The 26,810-nt window shown below is 39.4% G+C and overlaps 1 protein-coding gene across 1 annotated transcript in view; it reads left to right on the plus strand.

Moving 5' to 3' along the window:
- The first annotated feature begins 4,530 nt into the window (after positions 1–4,530).
- GORASP2 (golgi reassembly stacking protein 2) overlaps positions 4,531–26,810 on the plus strand; it is a 39,132-nt gene continuing 16,852 nt past the window's right edge. The window contains exons 1-2 of the mRNA XM_041722264.1: positions 4,531–4,742; positions 26,724–26,804. Coding sequence (XP_041578198.1) covers positions 4,680–4,742; positions 26,724–26,804 — 144 coding nt within the window. The 5' untranslated portion in view covers positions 4,531–4,679. The remainder of the gene's footprint in view (positions 4,743–26,723; positions 26,805–26,810) is intronic.

The following is a 26,810-nucleotide window of genomic DNA, read 5'->3' on the forward strand; positions in this document are numbered from 1 at the left end:
TAAAAGCAGTGAGTGTGCTCATTTCAATAGCAATGAGCACACTCAGAGCCCAGATCTTGGGTTTTAAATGTCATTTGCCAATTAAAGGAAGCCGGGCTTCTAAGAGGAATGGCTGATTCTAGGGCTGGAACAGAAAAAGAGAGATGAGCCTGGAGCATTTCATAGTGCCAGAAAGTACAGGAATACTCAACAAAAGAATGGTTGTACAACAATGTGAATGTCCTTAGTATCACTGAGCAGTACACTTAGAAATGGATAAGATAGTAGACTTTGTTTTATGTATTTTACCACATACAAAAAAGATGAGAGCCTGCCGAAAGGATACACAGAAGCTAAACTGAGTAGTCTCGAGGGGGCAAAGCTGGAACAATCTGAACAACAAAATATATCATTTTGCATTATCAGTATTGAATGATGTAGTATTGCATTATAACCAAAGTACAAAATAAGTATACATGAGTCCATACTGATATAAATATAATGAATAAATAAATAGGAGAGAAGAGTCAAAATTTCTTATGGAAGAATTCCAAATTATATCTTTGGATACTCTCCTCCAGGAGATGGAGTTTGATGGTGACTAGACTTGGTGACTTGCTTCCAGGGGAAAGGAAAATAGTCTTACTATTAAGACAGACAGCACTTAACAAAGTGATCAAGGTTAACATCACCCGTAATGAGTCACCTACCCGGCTTGCACTCCTGATACAATGTAATGAAAAGGGCACTTCACCTCCACGGTCTTCTTCCCCCAAACCTGTAAGCCCAGTCTAATCATGAGAAAAACATTAGACACACCCAAATGCAGGTATAGTCTGCAAAATACCTGACCAGTGTGCTCTTTGAAACTGTCAAGGTTCTGAAAATCAGGAAAGTCTGAGACAGGGCACAAACCATAAGGAGATTAAGGGGATAGGACAACTTACTGCGATATAGGATTATGAATTGCATCCTGGAACAGAAGAATGTTAGTGGAAAAAGTCGAGAAATTTAAACAAAGTGCAGAATTAACACTAGGGTTCAAATGTTGCTCTCTTGGTTTTGACAAATGTACCATAGTTATGTGAGATGCTAACAGGAGGAGAAACCGGGTAAAAGGTATGTGGGAACTCTCTGTACTACCTACAACTTTTCTGTAAATCTAAAATTGTCCCCAAAATTCCAAAACAAAATTTTGTCTAAAAATAAATTAAAAGTTTGGCAATAAAGGTGATAGGAATATCAAAGAAACATAGCAATATCAGTATAAATTGGGCCTTGTGGCTGTGATGGATTGCTGGAAGGATCTCTCTCAGCTCTAGAGTAACAGCATGTACTGAGCATTATTCTAGCATGGTAGTTCTCAGATATTGTGTATATCAGAATCCTGGAAATGAATTAAGACTAGTGGGACTGAGGTTCATTGAAATAAACTAGTACTGGACATGACCATTCATTCATTCATTCATTCAGTAACTATTTACTGAGCAACTCCTCTATGCCAGCCCATTCTTAGTATTAAGTATATGGTGGTAGACACACAGGCAAAGAGCTCATGGAGCTTCCATTCTAAAGCACAGAAAAACCTACACTGAGTCCAAGTCCCCCAAAAGAAAATCTGATTGGCCTAGCTAATCATCACCATCTGCTGTTGCTTTGGGGGTAGGGGGAGAACAGAGCTTTTCTTAACAGGCTACTTCATAGGTTATTAGTCATTAGGTGTTGGTTTCCAGTAAGTCGGGGGTTCCCCTCTATTCCAATCAATTATGGCTGGGGTTCCATGGCCTGAAATATGACCCTTCCTGAGTTTTCTCCTTCAGCAAAACTAACTAGGTCAGGAAGGGGCCAGAGGCAAGGAAGGCCCTGTTGTCTATGAAGGGTGGTTATTATCCAAATACAGCAGGAGACAAATTCTCAGGGCAATCTGGAGGCAAAAATATTAGGCGGCCCTAGTCAATATGATACAAAGATCCTTCCATCATGAACTGTTTATTTATGGGCTTTTGCTTTTCTGGTGCCTGTGATGTTTCAAAATACCAACTTGCCTGCAGCAGATTCCTACTTCAATGGAGACTGTCTTGAACAACAATCTCCCATGTATTCCCCTCCATCATGTTATATTTATCTTTATGAGCTTTGGCAACATACTTAGGATTTTATTCTTTGCCTTCTGAGCATATTCTCTAACTGAAAGAGGAAAACCACTGACTCCAGGAAAATGGGAGCAGTGGCTATTACATGTTTTTAAGTAACATTCGGGATGGACCTAAACAGGATACTTTAGGATTTTTCTAAGTATGAAGGTTTTTTAAATTTTTTTATTTATTTATGATAGTTACAGAGAGAGAGAGAGAGAGAGAGAGAGAGAGAGAGGCAGAGACACAGGCAGAGGGCTCCATGCACTGGGAGCCTGATGTGGGATTCAATCCCGGGTCTCCAGGATCGCGCTCTGGGCCAAAGGCAGGCGCCAAACCGCTGCGCCACCCAGGGATCCCTGAAGGTTTTTTGTTTTTTTTTTTTTAAGATTTTATTGATTTATTTATGAGAGACACGCAGAGAGAGGCAGAGACATAGGCAGAGGGAGAAGCAGGCTCCTTGTGGGAACCCCCATGGGACTTGATCCCAGGGGACCAAGTTTGGGGAATAGCAGAAATAAAGCTCTAAGGAAGGGCCAGAGTTGCTGAAGGACAACCAAGGGTCTGCATCCTGGGTTCTACAAACCCTGGCAAGTGTCAAACATCTGGGAAACAAATCTGACCATTGAACATAGCCACCACTTATGACACCACCATGAAGAAGATTATAATTGTCAAGCAAAACAAGAACGTTATCAAATCTATGATATCAAATCTTCTATGTATTCCGTGACATTAAATTCATTAATGAGGGGATCCCTGGGTGGCTCAGCGGTTGAGCGTCTGTCTTTGACTCAGGTCATGTTCCCTGCGTCCCGGGATCGAGTCCCACATCAGGCTCCCTGCATGGAGCCTGCTTCTCTCTCTGCCTGTGTCTGTCTGTCTACATGTCTCTGCCTCTCTCTCTCTCTCTCTCTCATGAATAAATAAATTAAATCTTTTAAAAAATTTTTAAAAATTCGTTAATGAATTAGCTGCCAGGCACTCTGCTAAGTGTTAGGAGCCCAGAGCTGACTCCACTGCAGTCCCTGCCCTAGAGGAACCTAATAACTGGAGATTGCATTTGTGTATTTATGTGTTTATTAGGCCTCCTAAGAACCTGGGATTGGCTTATAGACAGCAAAGAAAGAAAAATGATTTTTTATTTATTTTTCAATACCCCTACTGTTACAGAAGCAGACCACGAGCACTCGAAAACATAGAATCATCAAAAACAAAAAGTAAAACACCTCCAGCACACCCAGAAATCATCGCCATAACCCTTGGTCTTCATATGCATACATATTATTAATAAGTATTTTCCCCACAAAAAAGTTTTCATATTGTTTGCAGATACACTGTGTCTTGTAACCCGTTTTTCTTTTCAGTCAATAATTTCCACTTTTCTGTGTCAGTAAATGCTTCGAATACTCAGTACGTATTCAAATTCTCCCATTTCAGCCAAAAAGGTCCTTTACAGCTAATTTCTCCAAATCAGCCTTCAACTCAAGGCTTTACACTGCATCTCCTGATTACATCCTCCCTCTCTCTGCAAGTCCAGTGTAGTGTCTGTCTTATGATTCTGACTTGATGAAAAGAATGGCCAGCTGTTCTGAACAGTCCATCTTCTTTTTTACTTGCCTGGTTGTTTCCTTGTGACATCATTTTACTACGTTTCCCCCTTATCCTCTGTATACAAGTGGAAGATCTAACAAGAGATGAGACAGAAGCGAGTTACACATTCTGGGCTAGCACAGTTCACGGGGGGCATTATGTCCTCTATATTCCTTCGCATCAGAATACACGTCTGAAAACCTGGTTGACCCACCGTTAGTGATGATCAAATTGACCCCTGGGCAATGGCAATAATTGGAGATTTTGGAGGGAAAGGGCAAAAGGAGAAACGGAATAGGAAGAGGGTGCACACGACCTGGCTGCCTAAAGGAGGTAGGACCCCAAGGACATCCAGCTGCGCTCCCCACTCTGACATCGCACAGGTTGCGACCAATCTTCTGATCTTGTTCTCATAATTAGGAAGGCACAGCCAGAACATTTTTCTTTAGAAAACTGAGCTGAGCGGATGCGGTATTCAGCCCGCCGGAGAGGGACCATCACCCTCTCTGCAACCTGCGACAGGACCCATAAAGGGGGCGGGGAGAGCTGTTCGGACCCACCTTCCAGGAGCCGCCCTTTCCTGCCTCCGGCCACCAGGGGGAGCTACGACAAAACAATCGTTCGTTCAGACGAGCGGCAACGCGTCTGGGCAAAGCTTGTCCGCCCCGGGGATCCGTAGCAAGGGGCCGCGGCTGGGGAAACTGTGTTTCTGATTTCTCGCGAGCACCAGGAAGCTCCTCCCCGCTTGCGCGTGCTCAGGCCCCTTCCGGTGGTTTGCGGCAGGGGGCGCTGTCGGCGGCGTCGCAGCGGCCGTGTGCCGCGGCGACGCTCTCCCGGCGGGCAGTGCGGCCCGGCTCTCCGGCGGCGGCGAGTGCCACGTCCCAAGTGCTACGCGGAGGAGCGGAGCGGGCGGTGCGCGGGGGGCGGGGAGCAGCGCGGATCCCGGCCCGGCCACACTGCGCGCCCGCCGCCATGGGGTCCTCGCAGAGCGTCGAGATCCCTGGTGGGGGCACGGAAGGCTACCATGTCCTGCGGGTAAGGGCTCCGACGGCGCGCTGGAGGCGGGGCCCGGCCGCGGGGAGGCAGAGGCCCCGACGGGCCCGTTCCCGGGGCGGCCAGGCCCGACCCCGGAAAGCGGCGGCGGCCGCGGGCGCTGCCTTGGCCGAGGCGGGGTCGGGAGGTCGCTGGCCTCACGCCTCCCCGGAGCGCTCCGGGCCCGGGGTCCGCCGCCCTGGGGGGACGGGGTGGATGAAGCCTGAGCGGCAGCCGGCGACCTGCCGGGGGGCGGCCTTTTCTGTCCCCTCTCCCTTGATTCTTCTCTTACAAAGTTAGGAAAGGTGTGGGGGCAAAGTCTGCAGAAGAGGTGATGGTGAAGGTAGCACTTGAATTTTCTGAGGAAAAAAAAAAAAATGAAACCTGGAACTGGCAGGGCGAGACGCAGGAGGTGCGACGGCAGGTGTTAACTCACCTCGGCGCTGGCTGGATGTCCGGAAAAGCCCAGTTAGGCAAACAGAATGAAATGGCCCAGAAGTAGGTTCGACGGACTTAAATTTTCTTGATTTTACCGGCCTCCCCCCCCCCGCCCCCCGGGTCGCTCCTGACCTTACTAAGCCTCCTTTTCCACATTTCCTGGCGCAGAGAACTTCCGTTCTGTTCTAAGACTGCTCAGAGTGTGCTGGAGATTAAGGTCTAGATCCACAGTGGTAACAGGTAATGGGAGAGGAACTTTTTTTTTTTAAAGAAAGAAAAGAAAAGTCTAAGTAAATAAAGGAAAGCAGCCTCAGTCACCAGGATGGAGAAACCTAGTATCTCAAAAAAAAAAAAAAAAAAAAAAAGGCATCAGGTAAGCCCCTGCTTTTATGAGCAACCTAAGTTGTTGCAGAGCATGTGGGTCTTTAAAAGTAGCGCTGATGGTTATGTGCTGTGACACCTGCACCAGTGGTGAGGAGATGGATTGGCGGCAAAGCGGCCCTAATCTGTAGCACCGCTTCAGGACGTAATAGAGTGTCATTAAGTATTAGCTACTCACAAGCAAGAACATTTTCGCTGGAAGTGAGAAAGTGTACTTTCTGGTGCGTACAGTCATTTTCTGCCTTAGAGCCCACGTTTTAGGTGAGACAACATTCGTGAGGTGAATTACCTAGATATGTGTGTGATCGCACTGTGAGGGATCACCTTTCTGATCTAAAGGATTATCATGTCTTGTTGCCTCTCCACTCTACTAAAAAAATCTCTCTTGAAGCCACGCTTTCGGTAGGAAAGGACGATTTTCCCAGAAAATAAGCAAACTGCATTCCTTTTAGCTAAGCTGACCCCAAGAGCCACACTGGTGGGAGAAATTGAAGGAGAAATTCCAGATCCAGATGTAAAGCGAAAGTTGGTGGCAGTGCTTTTCTCTTGCCGGGTTTAATTTTCGGTATCCTGCCCTGGGGTGCGATGTCTGGTATTTTTTTTCCCCCAGTGACTGATTGTGGCCATGAATCCTTGGGGGTTCATGATATTTTAATGACACATACACTCAGTAAAATAGCATTATTGGGTTTTAAAGGTCTGTTAGAAAGACGTACACATCAAAGGGATTGCAGTTGAGTGGCTTCTGGTAATGACTGTGTTCATGTAAAGTGAGTTGAAGTGTATTTTCTTTTACATAGGTGCGCCTCAGTAAATCACTCCTACGTATTCAGTAGTGCAGTGTGTTATTAATCTATGAATCTGATTTTCAGTAACACTAGGGACAACCTTAGTTTCCAGTCTGCATCTGGAGCATAAATGTTGCAAAAGATGAAATCTTACTCGGGTTTTATTAAAAGGAACTTTAAAATAGTAATGACCCTCTAACTGAGGAGAATTTTTTTTTAATGTTTTTGAGTTCCTAACCCACTGTCCCTGATTCTGTAATCGGTTTCCAGTTATCTTTGTTTTTAGGGGGGAAAGTACTGTATTAAATCTGAACATTAAAAAAATCTTCCTTTCATTTATTATGGCCCAAATATACAGTGATAAATTCCTATTCTGGATTACTGAGCTTGTAAACTAGAATAAATATGGTAAGATGACCTTGGCATAAAATCACTCTTGTTAACAAGTTCTAGAATGATTTCATTAGAAGTGTGTTTTCTTTAATAATCAATTCTCCGGCCATTTCCTTGTTAATAATAAAAACTTGTTCGACTGGGTTTTAAAATAACAGTTATAGTGACAGCCATATCTAGCTGTTTTATTGTTGTTATTAAAAAGTCCTTTTAATTCAAATCAATTGGATTTACTTTTTTTTTCTATTTGCCATATCCATTGGTAGATTCTGCTTTTAAATTTTTTTAGGGAACATCCTTCAAGTACTGTCAGATTTTCTTTCTTTCTTTTTTTTTTTTTTTAAGATTTATTTATTTATTCATGAGAGACAGAGAGAGAGAGAGGCAGAGACACAGGCAGAGGGAGAAGCACGCTCCATGCAGGAGCCCGATGCGGGACTCGATCCCGGGGCCCCAGGATCACACCCTGGACTGAAGATGGTGCTAAACCGCTGAGCCCCCCGGGCTGCCCTACTGTCAGATTTTCTGCTGTGGGCAGTATACTTTCCTTCTTATGTATTATGTATTTATGTATAAATGAACATTTTCAGGTTGTGATCGTACTGTTTATCCAATTCCCCATTCCTACCTTAGAAGTAACCACTATAGTTTAAGTATCTTTTCAAAAACGTTTTATGCAGGCAGAAGAATTCTGCCCCCTTCACTCTGTTTCCTTTTGTAACTATTGGAATCATAAGATACATACTGTTGCTCCCCTCCGCCTTCTTTGATAATCCGCCTTCTTTGATAATCCGCCTTCTTTGATAATCCATCTTGGGAGTCTTTCCGTAGCAGCAGAGATCTGCCTCTTGGTTTCACTTAGCTTCATAGTAGTTTGTTGTACCACGGGTTAGTTAAACAGCACCTCCTGGTGATGGACATATAGTTTTTCTAGTCTTTGCTGTCACCAGTACATGTTCACAACCTCAAATCCAACCTTTGTTTTTACTTAAAATGTACATTTCCCCAAATTATTGAATCTTAATGTTGCTTACTTACACAGATCTTCATTTGTTGATCTTTCTTCATTTTAGTAGACTACTGCATTGTGTTCTGATTATCAATGGGTGTTCATTACAGATCTTTTATTTATTTTTTTAAAAGATTTTGTTTATTTGACAGAGAGATAGAGCACAAGCAGGGGGGAGGAGAAGCAGGGGAAGGAGGCTTAGCAGGGAGCCTGATGTGGGGCTTGATCCTAGGAACCCTTGGATCGTGACCTGAGCTGAAGGCAGATGCCTAACAGATTAAGCCACTCAGGCATCCTCATTACAAATCTTTTAGATAAGTTTTAAAAAGTATAACAAAGAATCTAAACTACTTGTAATTCTGCCATCTATTTTTTTTTTTTTGTAAATCTGTCATCTAAAGGTAAATACTACTGAAGTCTTTTTCCTAGTCTTTTTTTTTTTCCTATGCCTAACCTTGCGCCTCACCATGTTTCACAGAAATTTTGAATGACATGACATATTCAAGTACAGTATGGTCTGAAGTTATCTTAGGATGTTGGCTTACAACCTAGATACCCAGTACCCTAAGCACTGTTAAATAAATCAGGGCCTAACCACAGAGTGGAATGCTATGCATTCATGAAAGTAGAATTTCAGAACACTCTGTGGCTTTAAGTATGCCCCTCTGTGTAGGTGCCCAGGAAAATAAAATGGAAAGGTAATAAGCCAGGATACTAAAAGGGTTATTGGTAGAAATTTCCACCGTGGCCATGAAATATTTGTATATTCACAAAAAAATAGTTAAAAGATAATTTTAAAAGGTTGAATTCTATTGGAAATTTTTCAGTTCAGAATCCTTCTTTTAAAAATAGCATTATATTTCAGATTCCCTCATGCATTAAATCCAATTCATGTTCATCAGGAGTACCACTTTTTTTTTTTTCTTTTTTTTTTTTTTTTCTATTTTTTTTTTAAATTTTTATTTATTTATGATAGTCACAGAGAGAGAGAGAGAGAGGCAGAGACACAGGCAGAGGGAGAGGCAGGCTCCATGCACCAGGAGCCTGATGTGGGATTCGATCCCGGGTCTCCAGGATCGCGCCCTGGGCCAAAGACAAGCGCCAAACCGCTGCGCCACCCAGGGATCCCAGGAGTACCACTTTTATTCCCACTCTCTAATCTTAACATTAGGCAGCAAAAATGTTAGCCAGGCCTTCTTAGTATTGTTAGAAGTTACTATGAGTTACTGCAGTTGAAATATGTTGAATACAGAATTCTTGGGACACCTGGGTGGCTCAGCGGTTGGACGTCTGCCTTCGGCTCAGGGTGTGATCCTGGAGTCTTGGGATCAAGTCCCACATCAGGCTCCCTGCATGGAACCTGCTTCTCCCTCTGCCTGTCTCTCTGTGCATCTCTTATGAATAAATAAATAAAATCTTAAAAAAAAAAAGAATACAGAATTCTTGCCTAGATTCTCCCTTAATTACCAAGTGAACCACACAAGGCCATTTTTGGAGTTCCCTCATTGATACCCATTATAAGATTTGTTTCTAAATTTAAATATTCAGATTAATTGCATTCTGTACTTAATATTCTTTGAGATGGGGGGTTATCTGAGGACATTCTGGAACCAGTGTTCACTCCACAATGAGGGCATGGAAAATGTCATGTTCACTATTCCTTGTCATTTCCTTCAGGAGGGATTTTGAGGTAATGGATGTTTTAAAGGAAATGCCATTGAGATGAAGTATGTCTCTGCGTAGTAACAGGCCTCTATCTCCTGAGCCATTTTATTACAGACTGGGAAACATTAAATACTCTTCTTAGAGGAGAAAGTGACAATTATTTCCATAGAAAGTGGAATACCTAGACACATCTACTGTTACATGGATCTGTTCTTTTTAAGTGCCTCACTATTCCGGATGAAATCCTGCAGGATTTCAATTTGGTACTTATTTTGATAAAGGGAATTCCTAATATTTGTTAGTCATAGTTTTTTTCCACTAACATAGTGTTTCTCTAACTTTTTTTTTTTTTTTAAGATTTTATTTTATTTATTCACGAGAAACACAGAGAGGCAGAGACATAGTCAGAGGGAGAAGCAGGCTCCCTGTGGGGAGCCCAATGCGGTACTTGATCCTAGGACCCAGATCGGGCCCTGAGCCAAAGGTAGACACTCAACCACTGGAACCACCCAGGCATCCCATTCTCCAACTTTTTAAATTTGTGTCCCTATTTGAAAAACAAACGTCTCACTACTGGCCTCTTCTCACTCACTGTGAAAACAGTGGGTAAAAAATGAAAATAGGTTATTTCATGTTTCTCAAGTATAAAGTTATAATAAAAAAAAAAGCTGTATAAATACCCACTTAAGGGTTATGATCTCCCACAACTGTCTCTTACTAAAAGACTATGAGTAGGGGTGCCTGGATGCCTCAGTTGCATGCAACTCTTGATCCTGCATTGTGGGTTTGAGTCCCACATTGGGTGTAGAGATTAATTAAAAAATAAAATTTTGGGATCCCTGGGTGGCGCAGCAGTTTGGCGCCTGCCTTTGGCCCAGGGCGCGATCCTGGAGACCCAGGATCGAATCCCACATCAGGCTCCCAGTGCATGGAGCCTGCTTCTCCCTCTGCCTATGTCTCTGCCTCTCTCTCTCTCTCTCTGTGACTATCATAAAATTAAAATAAAATAAAATACTAGATTTAAAAAATAAATAAATAAAATTTTAAGACTATGAAGTTGTTTAATAAACATTCTTTGAAAGTCCTTTCAAATGTAGGAATCAGATTATTTCAGTCATAAATGCCATAAAATACAATGCATGTGAACCATACACACTTTTAGGAATTGTAAATATTGAACATAAACTTTTCCTGATATGAACAGAGCTTGAACAAATCAGCATTACACGGTTTATACACACTTTCATATTTTGTTATGAAGTGTTTTAAGGTATGGACTATCATCCTCCAATACCTTATTTGGAATTACAGTTTTTGTTCTGGTCAGTAAGTAGTAGAGCACACAGCACTGGCTGTACTTTTTCTGGGTCAGATACTGACAGGATTTTTTTAATACCACTGAAATTTTCATAAGAATAGAACTTAGAAAAAAAAGAATTAACCTTAGAATAACCATTAATTTCAGTATATTTATTTTGCAGGCTTTAATACTGTGCTGGAGAGCATTATATTAGTTTGATTCATTAATGCTGGTTAATCTAAACTAGAAAATATTTATCTGTAAAGGTTTGATACATACTTCAGAATATTACTCTAGATTGCCTTCAGAGATGTGATAAGTAAGATGACTTTTTTTTTCCCTAAACAGCATGCAGAACCAAAGTTGTTACTCTGAAAGATTGTGCATGTCCGTCTTGGCATTGCAAATAAATTTACTGTAGCATTAAGAGAATAACGCTAAGGATTGATTTTGTTTTAAGCACCTGTGAGAGAGCATTCCAACACATTCTCAGCAGTAAGGAGCCTTGTCATCTGGTAAACATAAATATATTGAGAGACTTTGGAGTAGACCACCAGAGGCTACTCTTGGGAATCACTGGATCCTAGTGTTAGCTCCGTCATTGTGTTTCCTTGGGTAAATCTTTGAACTTTTTTAGTTTTATTCTTTTTATATGAAAAGTGAGGATAATAGTAGTGCCCCCTTCCGTTTTTATCAAAAACTATATTAGATATTATATATAAAATATTTTGGGAAAAAATTGAGCATGTTAATTTTTTTTCTGGCCCCCTGCCACCTTACTGAAGACCTCACTCTTAAATTTATTAAAATAGTGCTGTCTACCTCATTGGTTATCCCAAGGATTTAAATGATATTCCGTAATAAAGCATTTAGCATATGGTCTAGAAAGACTCCATAAATGTTAGCAGATGCCTTTATTATTAACATCTGCATTACTGTATCACCCATTAAGAACCACTTTTATAGTGGCAATACAATTTAAAATAGGCCTCTAAGCATATTAGGTAGCATTTCTATTTGCTTGCTCATTCACTGGCTACTTGTCCAGGTACCTAACCCTATACTTTACTGCTGTTTAAAACATAAGTTTTGGGCAGCCCAGATGGCTCAGTGGTTTAGCGCCACCTTCAGCCCAGGGCGTGATCCTGGAGACCTGGGACCGAGTCCCAGATCAGGCTCCCTGCATGGAACCTGCTTCTCCCTCTGCCTGTGTCTCTGCGCGTGTGTGTGTGTGTGTGTGTGTGTGTGTGTGTGTGTGTCATAAATAAATAAAGTCTTTTAAAAAAATAAAACATAAGTTTTGGGGTCTCCTGGCTGGCTCCATTGGAAGAGCATGCAACTCTTGATCTTGGGGTCCTGAGTTCAAGCCCCACGTGGGGTGTCTAGATTACTTAAATAAATTTTTAAGAGAAGCCTAAAACATAAGTTTTGGGTGAGATCTGACCCATTAGTTTTATTAATGTGCCTGCTAATTTTTAAGAATCCTCACTTTTAAGGAACTTTTGTCTTTTCTAAAAGGTAGGTAGGTACCAGTATCCTTTTCATTGCTTAGCATCAGAGTGATATTAAACACATTAATTTAAATGACTAAAAAAGGCTATGTAATTAAAATACTGTTGTTGGGTTTGATCTACACTGTAGAAGCTATAGATAGCTTAGTGGCAGTTAGACTTATTTCATGGTGAGTCATTCAGTTTTAGAAACTATCTTGTCAACCTCCTCACTTTACGGCTAAAGAAAAGGAGCACAGAAAGCTTGTTGCCTAAGGTCATGCAACAAATTTTCTTTCCCTAAGAAATAAATAAATACATAAGTTGGTATTTGGATATATTTATAAAATTAGGTGACAGGTTGTCAGAAGTTTTGCTTCTTTTGGAATAGACTTCAGTTTCTTTCAACATCATTTTCCTGATATACAGACCTTTTCTAAGAAGGTACTATATACTGATAGGTTTTAGTTTCCTTTTATTTATTTTTTAAAAGACATATTTATTTATTCATGAGAGACACAGAAAGAGGCAGAGACACAGGCAGAGGGAGAAGCAGGCTCCCTGCAGGGAGCCCAGTGAGGGACTCAGTCCTGGAACCCCGGGATCATGTCCTGAGTCGAAGCAGATGCTCAACCACTGAACCACTCGGGCATCCTTAATTTCCTTTAAGATACCATTAGAATTTCATTTCAAATTGCTAAATATGTTATAAATTACATCATAGGGTCAGTCAGTAAAACATGCTCCTTGAGTTATTTTGGTAGAACATATGAGAATGTTTTAGCAAGTAAAGTTTGAACTCTAAGAATCTACTGCAAAATAATTTCCACATATCTGTGTCAAGTCCCCGGTAGGAAAACTGGCCCTTTTCAGACATAGAAGATCTCCCTCACCCCACTCCAAAAGTGCCTTTTTTATAACTGAAGAATTTAGGGTTTATTTTTATTATATAACATTCCCGAGTCTTGTCCCATCATTTTGATCCCCAAAGTATATACATATAACATAAGGCTTTATGTGTGTAGATGAAATGAATCATCAGTGATACTTGGATTGAACTCAATTTTTAGTCTTATTTAACATCCCTGCTGTTTTTAAAAATAGTACAAAAGTGAGAGTGTTGACATTAAATTGCGAGCCAGAGGAGATGATGGTGTAGACAGAAAGTCATTCAGAGGGACTTACCTACCTTTTCTGTGTGAAGGCATTGGTGGTGCAGTATTAAAGAAGAGAGTTACACATTACACTGAGTGCATTTTATGGAAACATCTCCATGGTTAGAAAACCTAAGAGAAATAATTCACATACTAGCTAGAAAGTGGGTAAGAGTATCTTTGTATCACCTTATCAGATGTGTACTTTGATGATATGCTGTGTTCTGAAAGTAGCTTTGCTGTTTCCTTTTTTTTTTTTTTTAAGATATTATTTATTTATTCATGAGAGACAGAGAGAGGCAGAGACACAGGCAGAGGGAGAAGCAGGCTCCATGCAGGGAGCCTGACGCAGGAGTCGATCCTGGGGCTCCAGGATCACACCCTGGGCTGAAGGCAGGTGCTAAACTGCTGAGCCACCCAGAGATCCCCTGCTGTTTCCTTTTTGTGTTGCATTAAGGTAGCAGTTCTGTAGTCCTCAGCTGGAAGTATATAAATGACCAGTGGAGTTGGGAGAATGGCTTACCCTGACTCCACCCAAACTCTTCTTTCCTTCTACTCTGCTGTCCTTCTGTCCCCAGGCCAAAATTTAAGAGAGTGGTTCATGTGAAATGACCCAAACCTAGTATAAATACTATTGCATTTTTAATCCCAGGAGAAGAGATGGATGCTTCACTGGAAAGCAACCAGTATAGAACAGTGAGGTCTGTGCACAAAGAAAAAGCCATGCTAAATCTGGTAAAACTTTCTAATGATCCAGTATCAGAAGGTGAGAGAAAAGCCAGAAGTTTGTTTTTTTTTTTTAAGCCAGAAGTTTAATTGTGTTTATTACCTGAAGGTTGACTGGACAAAACAGTGAATAGTATCTCTCGTAGGACTGTTTTTCAAACTTTGTTTTTCTGACAGATCAAAGTAAGAAATTTATTTTCCGTTGCAGCTGGTACGTACTACTTCATTTTATGAAAAACAATGAAATGTTTATTAAGTCACGAATTTTTTATATTTTATCTTTTCTGATATATTTTCTTATTTTGACATTTGTTCTGTATGACCAACTAAATTAATTTCAGAAGCCACTGAAACTCCCTACAGTAGTTGAATGACACCACCTTAAGAATTTCTATATAGTTGGTGATTCCAAATCCAGCTTCTAATCATGAGTGTTAATTTCTTTTTATATAATGGGGATGAATACCCCTTCACTATGCAGTTTCTGTAGTAAGGTTCTCATTTTTGCCTTCTGAGTAAAAAATATCTAGGAGATTTTATCTTGCTTATTGTAGCTGGTTTTTTCTAGTGTTTATGAAAGTATTTCTTTCATGTTGTGATTTTTATTTTGATTAAGATAACCTCCAAATGTAAATTTCAGTTCCTATAAGTACCTGTCCAGGTTTTGATAACATTGACTTTTATCATTCATTTGTAAGTATAACTACTCTTTAGTATTTTCAGCTGCTGCTTTTTAGCTCCTAATTGTTCAAAGTGAACCATGAGGCCTGAGAAGAATTAGAAAAAGTGCTACTTCAGCATACTTGTTAGAACTCTCAGGGAATGGATTTGTGTAGAGTCAGTTTCTTCCTTAGAATGGATTATTTACTGCTTTCAGTAACAAGAATATGCTTTATGCAAATTGTTTTTAAAATATATTGCATGCTTCCCAGCATCATTGACAGGTGCTAAATATATTTTAGCCTGTTCATATCTTTAATTGTGGTGATGACATCCATATGCTATATTATATTTGTATTGGAATACAAATGTACTTCCCACCTAGACTTTTGGTGTTCGATATGGTAGCCTCTAACCACATAATGGCTGTTTAAACTTAAATGTAAATTATTTAAGTTAAATAAAGTTAAAAATTCAGTTCCACAGTCACATGAGCCACATTTCATACATGGTTAGTGGCTATTGTATTGGAATAGTACATGTCCAGATTTCTGTAATTGCAAAAGTTCTAAAAGTGGCTTAATGGCAGAGATCTTTTTTAAGATCTTTGCATACACTGCAATAAGAAACCATTACAATCACACTTTTTTTAAAAAAGATTTATTAATGAGAGAGAGCCAGCACGTGTTCACACAGGGTAGGAGGAGGAGAGAGAGAATTTTGAGCAGACTCCCCATGGGGGAAGCCTGACATAAGGCTTGATCTCACAGCACTGAGATCATGACCTGAGCTGCAATCAAGAGTCAAACACTTAACTGGCTGAGCCACCCAGGCACCTCACAATTGCACCTTTTTCCTAAGTGCGTAGTACATACTCACTAGGTAGAATTTGTTGAGTGGCTTAGCCCTGTACTTTTTCTTCCTTTTGGTTTTTGATTTTTGAGACTTTTATTCTCATTTTCTGCCAGCTATCATTTTTTGCTATAATCAAGCAACAGTAACATCTCTTTCTGTTTTTCTGGTTGTTACTCTCTTGGTGGAAACCAGGAAGTCAAACCATGTAAATGTAAATAGACTGTAAGAGTGGTCCTGAAACTAAAGAGCATTGTACTAAAGAATGAATGGGTCAAGCAGGAAAATAAAGAATTTTAAAAATTCATAGGAACAAATGAAAATGAAAACACAACTGTTCAAAAACTTTAGTAGGATTCAGCAAAGCCAGTCCTAAGAGGGAAGTATATAGCAATATGAGCTTTCTCAAGAAACAAGAATCTTGGTCTCGAATATACAACCTAATCTTATACCTAAAGGAGCTAGAGAAAGAACAGTGAATAAAGCCTAAGCCCAGCAGAAGAGAATTTATAAAGATTAGAGCAGAAATCAATGAAATAGAAACCAAAAGAACCTTAGAATAGATCAATGAAACTAGGAGCTGGTTCTTTGAAAGAATTGATAAGATTGATAAATCCCTGGCCAGACTTATCCAAAGAAAAGAGAAAGGACCCAAGTAAATAAAATCATGAATGAAAGAGGACAGATCACAACCAACGTGGAAGAAATACAAACAATTGGGCAGTCCGGTGACCCAGCGGTTTAGCGCCGCCTTCAGCCCAGGGCATGATCCCAGTGTCCTGGAATCGAGTCCCACATTGGGCTCCCTGCATGGAGCTTGCTTCTCCCTCTGCCTGCGTCTCTGCCTGCTTCTCTCTCTCTCTCTCTTTCTCTCTCTCTCTGTCTCTCATGAATAAATAAATCTTTAAAAAAAGAAATACAATGATAACGTATTATGAGCAACTATATGCCAACAAATTAGGCAATCTGAAAGACATGGATGCATTCCTAGAGATGTATACGCTATCAAAACTGAAACAGGAAGAAATAGAAAACCTGAGCAGACACGTAACCAGCAAGGAATTTGTAGCCGTGATCGAAAATCTCCCAACAAACAAGAGTCCAGGGCCAGATGGCTTCCCAGGGCAGTTCTACCACACACTTAAAGAACTAATAACCTATTTTTCTGAGGCTGTTTCAAAAAATAGAAATGGAAGGGAAACTTCTAAACTCTTCCTATGAGGCCAGCATGACCTTGGTTCCAAAACCAGAGGAAGACCCCACCAAAAAAGAATTACAGCTCAATATCCTGAATGAACATGGATGCAAAAATTGTCACCAATATACTAACCAACAGGATCCAGTAGTACAGTGAAAGGATTATTCACCACAAACAAGTGATATTTATTCCTGGGCTGCAAGGGTGGCTCAACACCTGCAAATCAATCATAAAAGAATGGACAAGAGCCATATGATCCTCTCAATAGATGCAGAAAAAGCATTTGACAAAGTACAGCATCCTTTCTTGATTAAAACTTTTTACAGTGTAGGGATAGAGGGAACATATAGCTCAATATCATAAAAGGCATATGTGAAAAAGCCCACAGTGAATAGCATTCTCAATGAGGAAATACTGAGGGCTTTTCCCCTAAGATTAGGAACACAGCAGGGATGTCCACTTTCACCATTGTTGTTCAACATGGTACTAGAAGTCCTAGTTTCAGCAATCCTACAACAAAAAGAAATAAAAGGTATTTGATTTAACAAGTCAAACTCTTGACTCTTTGCAGATGACACGATATCCTATATGGAAAACCCAGAGGACTCCACCCCAAAATTGCTAGAACTTACACAGGAATTCAGCAAAGTGGCAGGATATAAAATCAATGGACAGAAATCAGTTGCATTTCTACACCCTACCAATGAGACAGAAGATAAATTAAGGAGTCAATTCCATTTACTATTATGCCTAAAACCATAAGATACCTAGGGATAAATCTAATCAAAGAAGCAAAAGATCTATACTCAGAAAACTATAGAACGCTTATTAAAGAAATTGAAGACACACACAAAAAAATGGAAAAACGTTTCATGTTCATGGATTAGAAGAACAAATGTTATTAAAATGTCTATGCTGTCTAGAGCTATCTATACATTCAATGCAATTCCTATCAGAATACCATCAACTTCTTTTCACAGAACTGGAACAAATAATCCTAAAGTTTGTATGGAACCAGAAAGGACCCCGAATAGCCAAGGGAATTTTGAAAAAGAAAACCAAAGCTGGTGGCATCACAATTTCAGACTTCAAGCTCTGTTATAAAGGTGTAATCATCAAGACAGTATGGTACTGGCATAAAAACAGACACATAAGTCAGTCAAGTAGAATAGAGAACCCAGAAATGGACCCTCAACTTTATGGTCAACTAATCTTTGACAAAACAGAAAAGAATAGCCAATGGAAAAAAGACTGTCTCTTCAACACATGGCATTGGGAAAATTGAACAGCCACGTGCAGAAGAATGAAACTGGACCATTTCCTCACCCCATACACAAAAATAGACAAAATGGATAAAAGACCTATATGTGAGATAGGAATCCATCAAAATCCTACAGGAGAACACAGGCAGTAACCTTTGTGACCTTGGTGTAGGAACTTCTTCCTAGACACATCCCTAAAGACAAGAGAAGCAAAGGCAAAATGAACTGTTGGGACTTCATTAAGATAAAAAGCTTTTGCACAGCAAAGGAAACAGTTGACAAAACCAAAGACAACCAACACAGTGGGAGAAGATATTTGCAAATGACATAACAGTTAAAGGGCTAGTATCCAAAATCTATTTAAAAAACTTATCAAACTCAACACCAAAAGAAGAAATATAATCCAATCAAGAAATGGGCAGGAGAAATGAACAGACACATTTCACCAGAGATGGCATACAAATGGCCAACAGATACATGAAAAAATGCTCAGCATCACTCAGCATCAGGGAAGTACAAATCAAAATCATAATGAGATACCACCTGATGCCAGTCAGCATGGCCAAAATTAGTCAGGAAATGATAGCTCTTGGTGAGGATGCAGAAAAAGGGGAACCCTTTTACACTATTGGTGGGCATGCAAGCTGGTGTAGCTACTCTGTAAAACAGTATGGCAGGTCTCAAAAGTTGGAAATAGGCTACCCTAGGACCCAGCAATTGTGCTACTAGGTATTTACCCCAAAGATACAAATGTAGTCATTCGTAGGGGCCCCTGCACCCCAATGTTTATAGCAGTGATGTCCATTGACAGAGGAATAAAGATGTGGTTTATGTATATATGCACAATGGAATACTACTGTGCCGTCCAAAAATTGAAATCTTGCCATTTGCAAGGTTGTGGTTGAAACTAGAGGGTATTATGCTCAGCAAAATAAGTCAGTTTGAGAAAGACAATTATATTGATCTCACTCGTGGAATCAAAACAGGATCATAAGGGAAGAGAGGGGAAAATAAAATGATTAAATCAGAGACCATAAGAGACTCTTAATCATAGGAAACAAACTAAGAGTTGCTGGAGGGGAGGGATGTGGAGGGATGGGGTAACTGGGTGATGGACATTAAGGAGGGCACGTGGTGTAATGAGCATTGGGTATTATATAAGGCTGGTGAATTACTGAACTCTAGATCTGAAACTAATAATATATGTTAATTGAATTTAAATTATTAAAAGTGGTCGTGAAATATTCTGAAAAAGAATGAGCATTAGAGTAAGTTACTTTGTGGCCTTTGCACTGACTACTCAGAGTCCTTTTGGATTCAACTGCTGGCTTTCAAACTGTGTTCTTTGTAGGTGAAATATTGGGTATGTTCTTAAGTTGTAGTAATTTGATTTCTGCTTTTTGGATAGAGGAAGTATATGTTAAAGCTTTTTAGAGTGCACATAAATGTACAGCTTGATGAATTTTCACAAACAGCATTCTCATATAACCAGCGTCCATCCCTTTCCAGGCACACCCTGACAACCTACCAACCCTCCAGAGTGTATGCTGTTCTGATTTCTAACACATAGATTAGTTTGACCTGTTCTTAGCCTTATATAAATGGAATCATATGTACTCATTTGTGTCTAGCTTCTTTTGCTCAAATATGCTTGTGAAGTGTATCCATCTTGTTGTGTATTGTTGTAGGCCTCTCATTTTATTAATTATTTTATAGGGGATCCCTGGGTGGCTCAGTGATTGAGCGTCTGCCTTAGGCCTAGGGCATGATCCTGGAGTCCTGGGATCGAGTCCCACATCGGACTCCTTGCATGGATCCTGCTTCTCCCTCTGCCTGTGCCTCTGCCTCTCTCTCTCTCTCTCTCTCTCTCTCTCTCTGTGTGTGTGTCTCTCATGAATAAATAAATAAATAAAATCTTTTAAATATATATATATAAATTAATATATATGTAATAATATATATATATATGTTATACTATTGAGAGACTATACCAGGATTTATGTATCTATTCTGATGTTCATGGGCATTTGTGTAGTTTTTAATTCAGGGCTAGTAAAAAAGAAAAAAATTCAGGGCTAGTACAGATAGTGCTGCTATGCACATTAACTGTGTATGTCTTTTGGAGAATATATATATACTCATTTTTCTTCGGTTTACCAAAGAGTGCAATATTAGTCAAATATTTCAGTATTAACAAATTATTGCCAAATAGTTTGCTCATTTATATTCCCACAAGCAATAAAGATACAGAATATCTATATTCTGTATCTTCACTAACTCTCACAAGATATTTTCCATCTTTTTTCATTTTGTCCAATCTGGTGGGTGGGTAGTGGTTTAATTTGCATTTTCTTGATGACTATTGAAGTTGAGCATATTTTCATACTTATTGGCCACATCAGTATCCTTTTTTCTTAGGATCTGCTAAAACCTTTTCCCTATTTCCCCATTAGATTATAGGGTTTATTTAGCAGCTTCATTGAGATAGAATTTTCCTACCATTAAATTCAACCTTTTAAAGTAGATAGTTCACTACTTTTTTAGTGTATTTACAGAGTTGTGTAATCATCACCAATATCTAATTCCAGAACCTTTTAATTATCTCCAGAAAGAAACTCCATGCCCATCAGCAGCTACTTCCCATTCCTCCTACCCCTTACCCTTGGCAACCACTAATCTACATTCTGTTTCTGTGGATTTGCCTTTTCTGGACATGTCATATAAATGGAATCAAAGAATATGTGGTCTCCATGATTTAGCATAATGATTTCAAGGTTTATTCATGTTATAACATGAATACGCCATTCCCTTTTGCCAAATAATATTTCATTCTTTAGGTATATCACATTTTCTTTATTCATTCATCAGTTGAGGAACATTTGGGTTATTTCCACTTTCTGGCTGCTATGAATAACGCAGCTGTGAAATTTGTGTACAGGTTTAGAGTGCCTGGGTGGCTTGTGGTTGAGCATCTGCCTTTAGCTCAGGTCGTGGTCCCAGGATTCTGGGATCAAGTTCCACATCGGGCTCCCTGCCAGAAGCCTGCTTCTCCCTCTGCCTGTGTCTCTGCCTCTCTCTGTGTGTCTCTCATGAATAAATAAAATCTTTTTTAAAAGTAAAAGTAATTTGTGTACAAGTTTTTATGTGGACATGCTTTCACTTCTCTTGTTTGTATATCGAGGAATAGAATTACTGGGTCATAGGATAACTGTTTAACATTTGAAGATCTGCCAAACTTTCCCACAGTGACTGCACCATTTTACATTCCCACCATCAATATGTGAAGGTTTGTTTCCAACTATTGTTATTGTCCTTTTTATTTTAACCAGCCTTGTAGATGTGAGGTCCTATCTCATTGTGCTTTTACTCTCTCAATGATTTGCAGTAGTTCCAAATCTGTTTTGATTAGAGTTCCTTTGTTGGATGTGTATTGTATCTTTTCATTGTCTTAATTGTCCTTTGATGAGAAGTTTGTAATTTTTAGTATAGTTTATAAATTTTTTTAGCTTATGATTTGTGCTTTTTTTTTTAAGGATTTTGTTTACTTATTCATGAGACACAGACACACACACACACACACACACACACACACACAGAGGCAGAGGGAGAAGCAGGCTCCACACAGGGATCTGGACATGGGACTCGATCCCTAGTCCCCAGGATCAGGCCCTGGGCTGAAGGCGGCGCTAAACCGCTGAGCCACCCGGGCTGCCCGGTTAGTGCTTTTTGTATCCAGCTTAAGAAGTCTTTTTATATTTGAAAATCTCAAAAGTATTCTCCATGTATTTCTCTAAAGGCTCAATCATTTTACCTTTATGGTTTATGGTTTTATTTTTTTTATTCTACTTTTTTTTGTTATTTGATCTTCAGCTCTGTTGTCCATCTGGAATTGATTTGAGAGACATTTTTTTTTTAATTTTTTTTTTAATTTTTTATTTATTTATGATAGTCACAGAGAGATAGAGAGAGAGGCAGAGACACAGGCAGAGGGAGAAGCAGGCTCCATGCACCGGGAGCCCGACGTGGGATTCGATCCCGGGTCTCCAGGATCGCGCCCTGGGCCAAAGGCAGGCGCCAAACCGCTGTGCCACCCAGGGATCCCGAGAGACATTTTTTTAAAAGAAGGTTTCTCGGGCAGCCCAGGTAGCTCAGTGGTTTAGCGCTGCCTTCAGCCCAGGGTGTGATCCTGGAGACCTGGGATCGAGTCCCATGTCAGGCTCCCTGCATGGAGCCTGCTTCTCCCTCTGCCTGTGTTTCTACCTCTCTCTCTGTGTGTCTCATGAATAAATAAAATCTTAAAAAAAAAAAAAAAAGAAAAAGATGGTTTCTCTCCAATTGCTAGCTAACATTTTATATTTTTTCTTTTTTTTTTTTTTCTTTCTTTTTTCTTTTTTTTAAGGGTGAGAGACAATTAATACGTGTTTAGAAAAATAATGTGGTGTTCAGGAATTCGTTGATTATAAAGATTTGCCCTCAGGTGATGATTGCAGAGTTAGGAAGAGGAGTTTAAGATTTGTAGGACTCCTGAGGTGCTTGACTGGCTCCATCTAAAGAGCACGTGACTCTTGTTCTTGAGGTCCTAAGTTTGAGCCCCATGTTAGTGTAGAGATTATTTAAATAAATAATTTAAACAAAACCAAATTTTTTCCAAGCACCAAACATACCAAGTATACCATAAAAAAGAAAAAAAAAAAGATTTGTAAGACTCCTATCATATGTCAGAGTCTTAGCTAGGCATTTCATAAACTCCTTCAATCTCTACAGTATTCTTGTAAAGTAAATGACATCATTCTTTATTTGGAAATGAAAAAACTGAAGCCCAGAAAGATAAATACACTTTCTTAAGCTCACACAGCTAGTAAGTAGGTAATAAAATCATGCCTCAAAACTAAGTCAGTCTGGCTCTGGAACTCTATTATCTTTTCTTTGTCCATTTTTTCCAAATCTTGTAAAATCTTAACTATTAAATTTTCTAATTTTACCTGTCCATTTTAAATTACTATAATATTTGGCCCAATAATAGATGCTGATGACCTGTGAAAACAGGTAGGATAGTGGGTAGGTAGGTAGATAGGTAGATGGGTTTTGTTTTTTGTTTAAGGTGGCTTGAGGGAAGCAGGCAATGAATCAACAATTGAGACATTTTGGGACAGAAAGAATTGAAGTAATAATCTGATGCTTGAAAGATTGGGTGCCTAAGAGATTCTTGTCAGTGGATAATAATGCCAGAGAATCTTGCCTGTGTGGATGTTTAATTTGCTGTGTTGCAGATCTTATTTTCCATGCTATGAAATTAAGAAAATTTCCTTTAAGTATATTAGGGTCAGAGAGGGCATTTTCTAGGGCTCCCTCTGCTGGTTTCCTGTTAGTAATTAAGATACCTAGTTGCCAAAATTAAGCTGGTACTAATGATGTAAATAAATTTAGGAAAGAAAATGATTTCAAGGTCCATTAGAGGAGATCAATGTTCGTAGCAAATGCAAATAGAAAAATAGAGGATTATTTAAGTTCATTTATTTTAGAATTCAAGTTTGGCTATTGAATCTCAAGTTATGGGGAAGACTACTACTAATGGTATTGGAAACTTTCTATTTCAAATAAATAGTAAAACTTTATACTCAGAGGGTAGCATGGGAAGCATCAGTGTGTGGGATCAACTTTCTGAGTTCGTGATGACATTACAAAAGTACTATTTTTGGCCCTTTTTAGCTAAAAGATAAACTTATAGCAGCAGCTTCAGTGGAGAATTCTGGGACTGGATGGTTTTTAGAAGGTTGTTTGGAAATATTCAGAGAATTAGATGATTAGATGAGGACCTTACTAAATGAGAAACGGTGGGGGGGACTCCAAAGGTCTATGGCAATTACCTCTTTTCACACCCAGGGTATTTCACATAAAATTGCTAGGCAGCTATTAGGCATTTCACACCTCGTAGATCATGACTCTTTCCCAGCTAGCTGTGACTTGACCTCACTTTTCTTCTCATAATAGCTCCAGACAACTACCGTTTCCCTTTCAGAGTTGCCTTTTGAGGTGAAGTCTGTCTGCCACTTTGAGTTCTAGACATTTTGCTTGGTAATATGCAGAATACAAAATAGCCCTTATTTAAGAAAACTGATTATAAAGAACCTAAACAAGTATGTGCTGATTTTTTTCGTTAGAGCTAACATTTATAAATAATAAATCCCTTTGATATTTAACTTGTTTAATTTGCAAAAGTGATGTAATCCCAAACTTGGAGGAAATTTTATGTAAAGCAAAGGTTAAACAGTTTTAGTTAAGTATTGAACCATCTTTATAATGGACTATTTCTTCCTGTGACAAATGAAGAAGTCCTAGTTTTTACTTCTTCAGGAGCAATGATAGTATAATTTGGTTTTAAATAAATAAAAGGTAGGGATCCCTGGGTGACGCAGCGGTTTAGCGCCTGTCTTTGGCCCAGGGCACGATCCTGGAGACCTGGGATCGAATCCCACATCGGGCTCCCGGTGCATGGAGCCTGCTTCTCCCTCTGCCTGTGTCTCTGCCTCTCTCTCTCTCTCTCTCTCTCTCTCTCTCTCTCTGTGTGTGACTATCATAAATAAATAAAATTTAAAAAATAAATAAATAAATAAATAAATGGTAGCATTAGTCCAAGAAATAACAAATATATTATTAATCCAAGATTAAATATCATTAGTCCAAGAAGTTTGGTATTAGAGGGACAGATTCTGGGAATAATCTGGGTTCTATTGTGAAAACATTAAAATGATTTATTACTGTGTAGATCAGCTACAGATTTATATATGGATGAGTGTGTGCATCTGTTATTTGCATGACTTCAGAATTGACTATTAGAACTGTTAGGACTGTTACAGATCATCAGCCTGCAAATATCAAGGCAAACCTCGTTTTCATAGGGTAGTTTTGACAGTATAAAATAAAATCAGAATAAAAAGTCCTTAAAACATGAAAATATTTTAGAGGAAATGCAAAGTGCATTAACTTTTTGCTGTTTCCTCATATTACTACTCTTAATAGCTCCTAATATTTTTATTACTTGTAAATTTAGAAAATTTAATAGTTAATTTTAGTCCATTTCAAATTTGGGATGCTAAATATTTGAGTTGTTGAAAAGCTAAGTAATCTTCATCTTCCATTTAAAGTCCACTATAAGTCTGGCTCCATGCTTTTTCTCCAGTCTTCTTACCAGACTAATAGTTGTAAGATACATTTTGAATTTAACCTCTACCACGAATCAGCAGGACCATAGGCAAGTCATGGGATGGTTTCTTTATCTGTAAATAAAGGAACTACACAAAATCTATGGTTTTAACACTTTATTTGGAGAAATCCTATGAGAATCTCATGAAAGCTATGGATCTTTATACCTGGAGAACTGCTGATTCACACAGAATGTTGCATATAATTTCAGGATCTGCAGTGTTCCCTGAAGCCATCCACACAGACTTCAGTTTAAAGAGCCCCCCTGGGGATCCCTGGGTGGCGCAGCGGTTTGGCGCCTGCCTTTGGCCCAGGGCGCGATCCCGGAGACCCGGGATCGAATCCCACGTCTGGCTCCCGGTGCATGGAGCCTGCTTCTCCCTCTGCCTGTGTCTCTGCCTCTCTCTCTATCTCTCTGTGACTATCATAAATAAATAAAAATTAAAAAAAAAAAATTAAAAAAAAAAAAAGAGCCCCCCTGGATTGTAGGTTTTCTGATTTCCAAAATCTATAATTCTGTATTTCTATCCCACACCATCCTGTTATCTGGCTATACTATATTATCCTCATTCTTTTCAGACTCATTCTGGAATTTGTACTCATTATCTCAACTTTCAGATGTCCTTCTTTTCCCTTTATCTCTCCTCACCTTTAAAACCCTCTACTTAGTGCAGCCCAGGTGGCTCAGCGGTTTAGCGCTGCCTTTGGCCCGGGGCCTGATCCTGGAGACCCAGGATCGAGTCCCACGTCAGGCTCCCTGCATGGTGCCTGCTTCTCCCTCTGCCTGTGTCTCTGCCTCTCTCTCTCTCTCTCTCTGTCTCTCTCATGAATAAATAAAATATTTTTAAAAATAAATAAAACCCTCTAATTAAAGCACAGTTCAAGTATCTTTTTTTTTTTTTTTTCTGTGAATCTTCTTCAGTCAGAATTAATTTTCTCCTTAGAACTTTGTGCTTCCTTTATAGCCCTTACCCTGTTTGGTCTTGTATTATGGTTGTAGGGCTGTGTGTCCTCTGTCTTCCCTTCCTCTTCATATCTGTTCCTTGATGAATTATAAGTATCTTGACATCAGCAGCTATGTTCCCGTTAGTTTTATAATTGAATGGTGCCTTACTAGTAGTAGTCATGGAATAAATGCTTGCTAAATTAATTTGAATTTGTCACTTAGTTCTAATGACTATGTTATGTCATATGCTATATCCTGGGAAGGTTGCCTCTGTCCCCTGAAAGTAGAAAGAGGTGTGAAATAGAGAAAGAACCACATATATGGGATGAATTTAAATAATGGATTGAATTTAGGGAGCTGCAAGGGCATTATCTGGGAGAGATGAAGAGAAATGAAAGAACTTGTGTTTCCTTAGTGAAATTAGTCTATTTTTACTGAAAATAGATAGGAATTAAAATTTAGCTTACAAATTTTGATTAAGCTTTGTATTTTACATTTTTGGCACTTTTGTTTTTATAGGTACAAGAAAATTCCCCGGGACATAGAGCTGGACTGGAGCCATTCTTTGATTTTATTGTTTCTATTAATGGTTCAAGATTAGTAAGT

Source organism: Vulpes lagopus, chromosome 11, assembly GCF_018345385.1.
Source record: "Vulpes lagopus strain Blue_001 chromosome 11, ASM1834538v1, whole genome shotgun sequence".
Classification (NCBI taxonomy): domain Eukaryota; kingdom Metazoa; phylum Chordata; class Mammalia; order Carnivora; family Canidae; genus Vulpes; species Vulpes lagopus.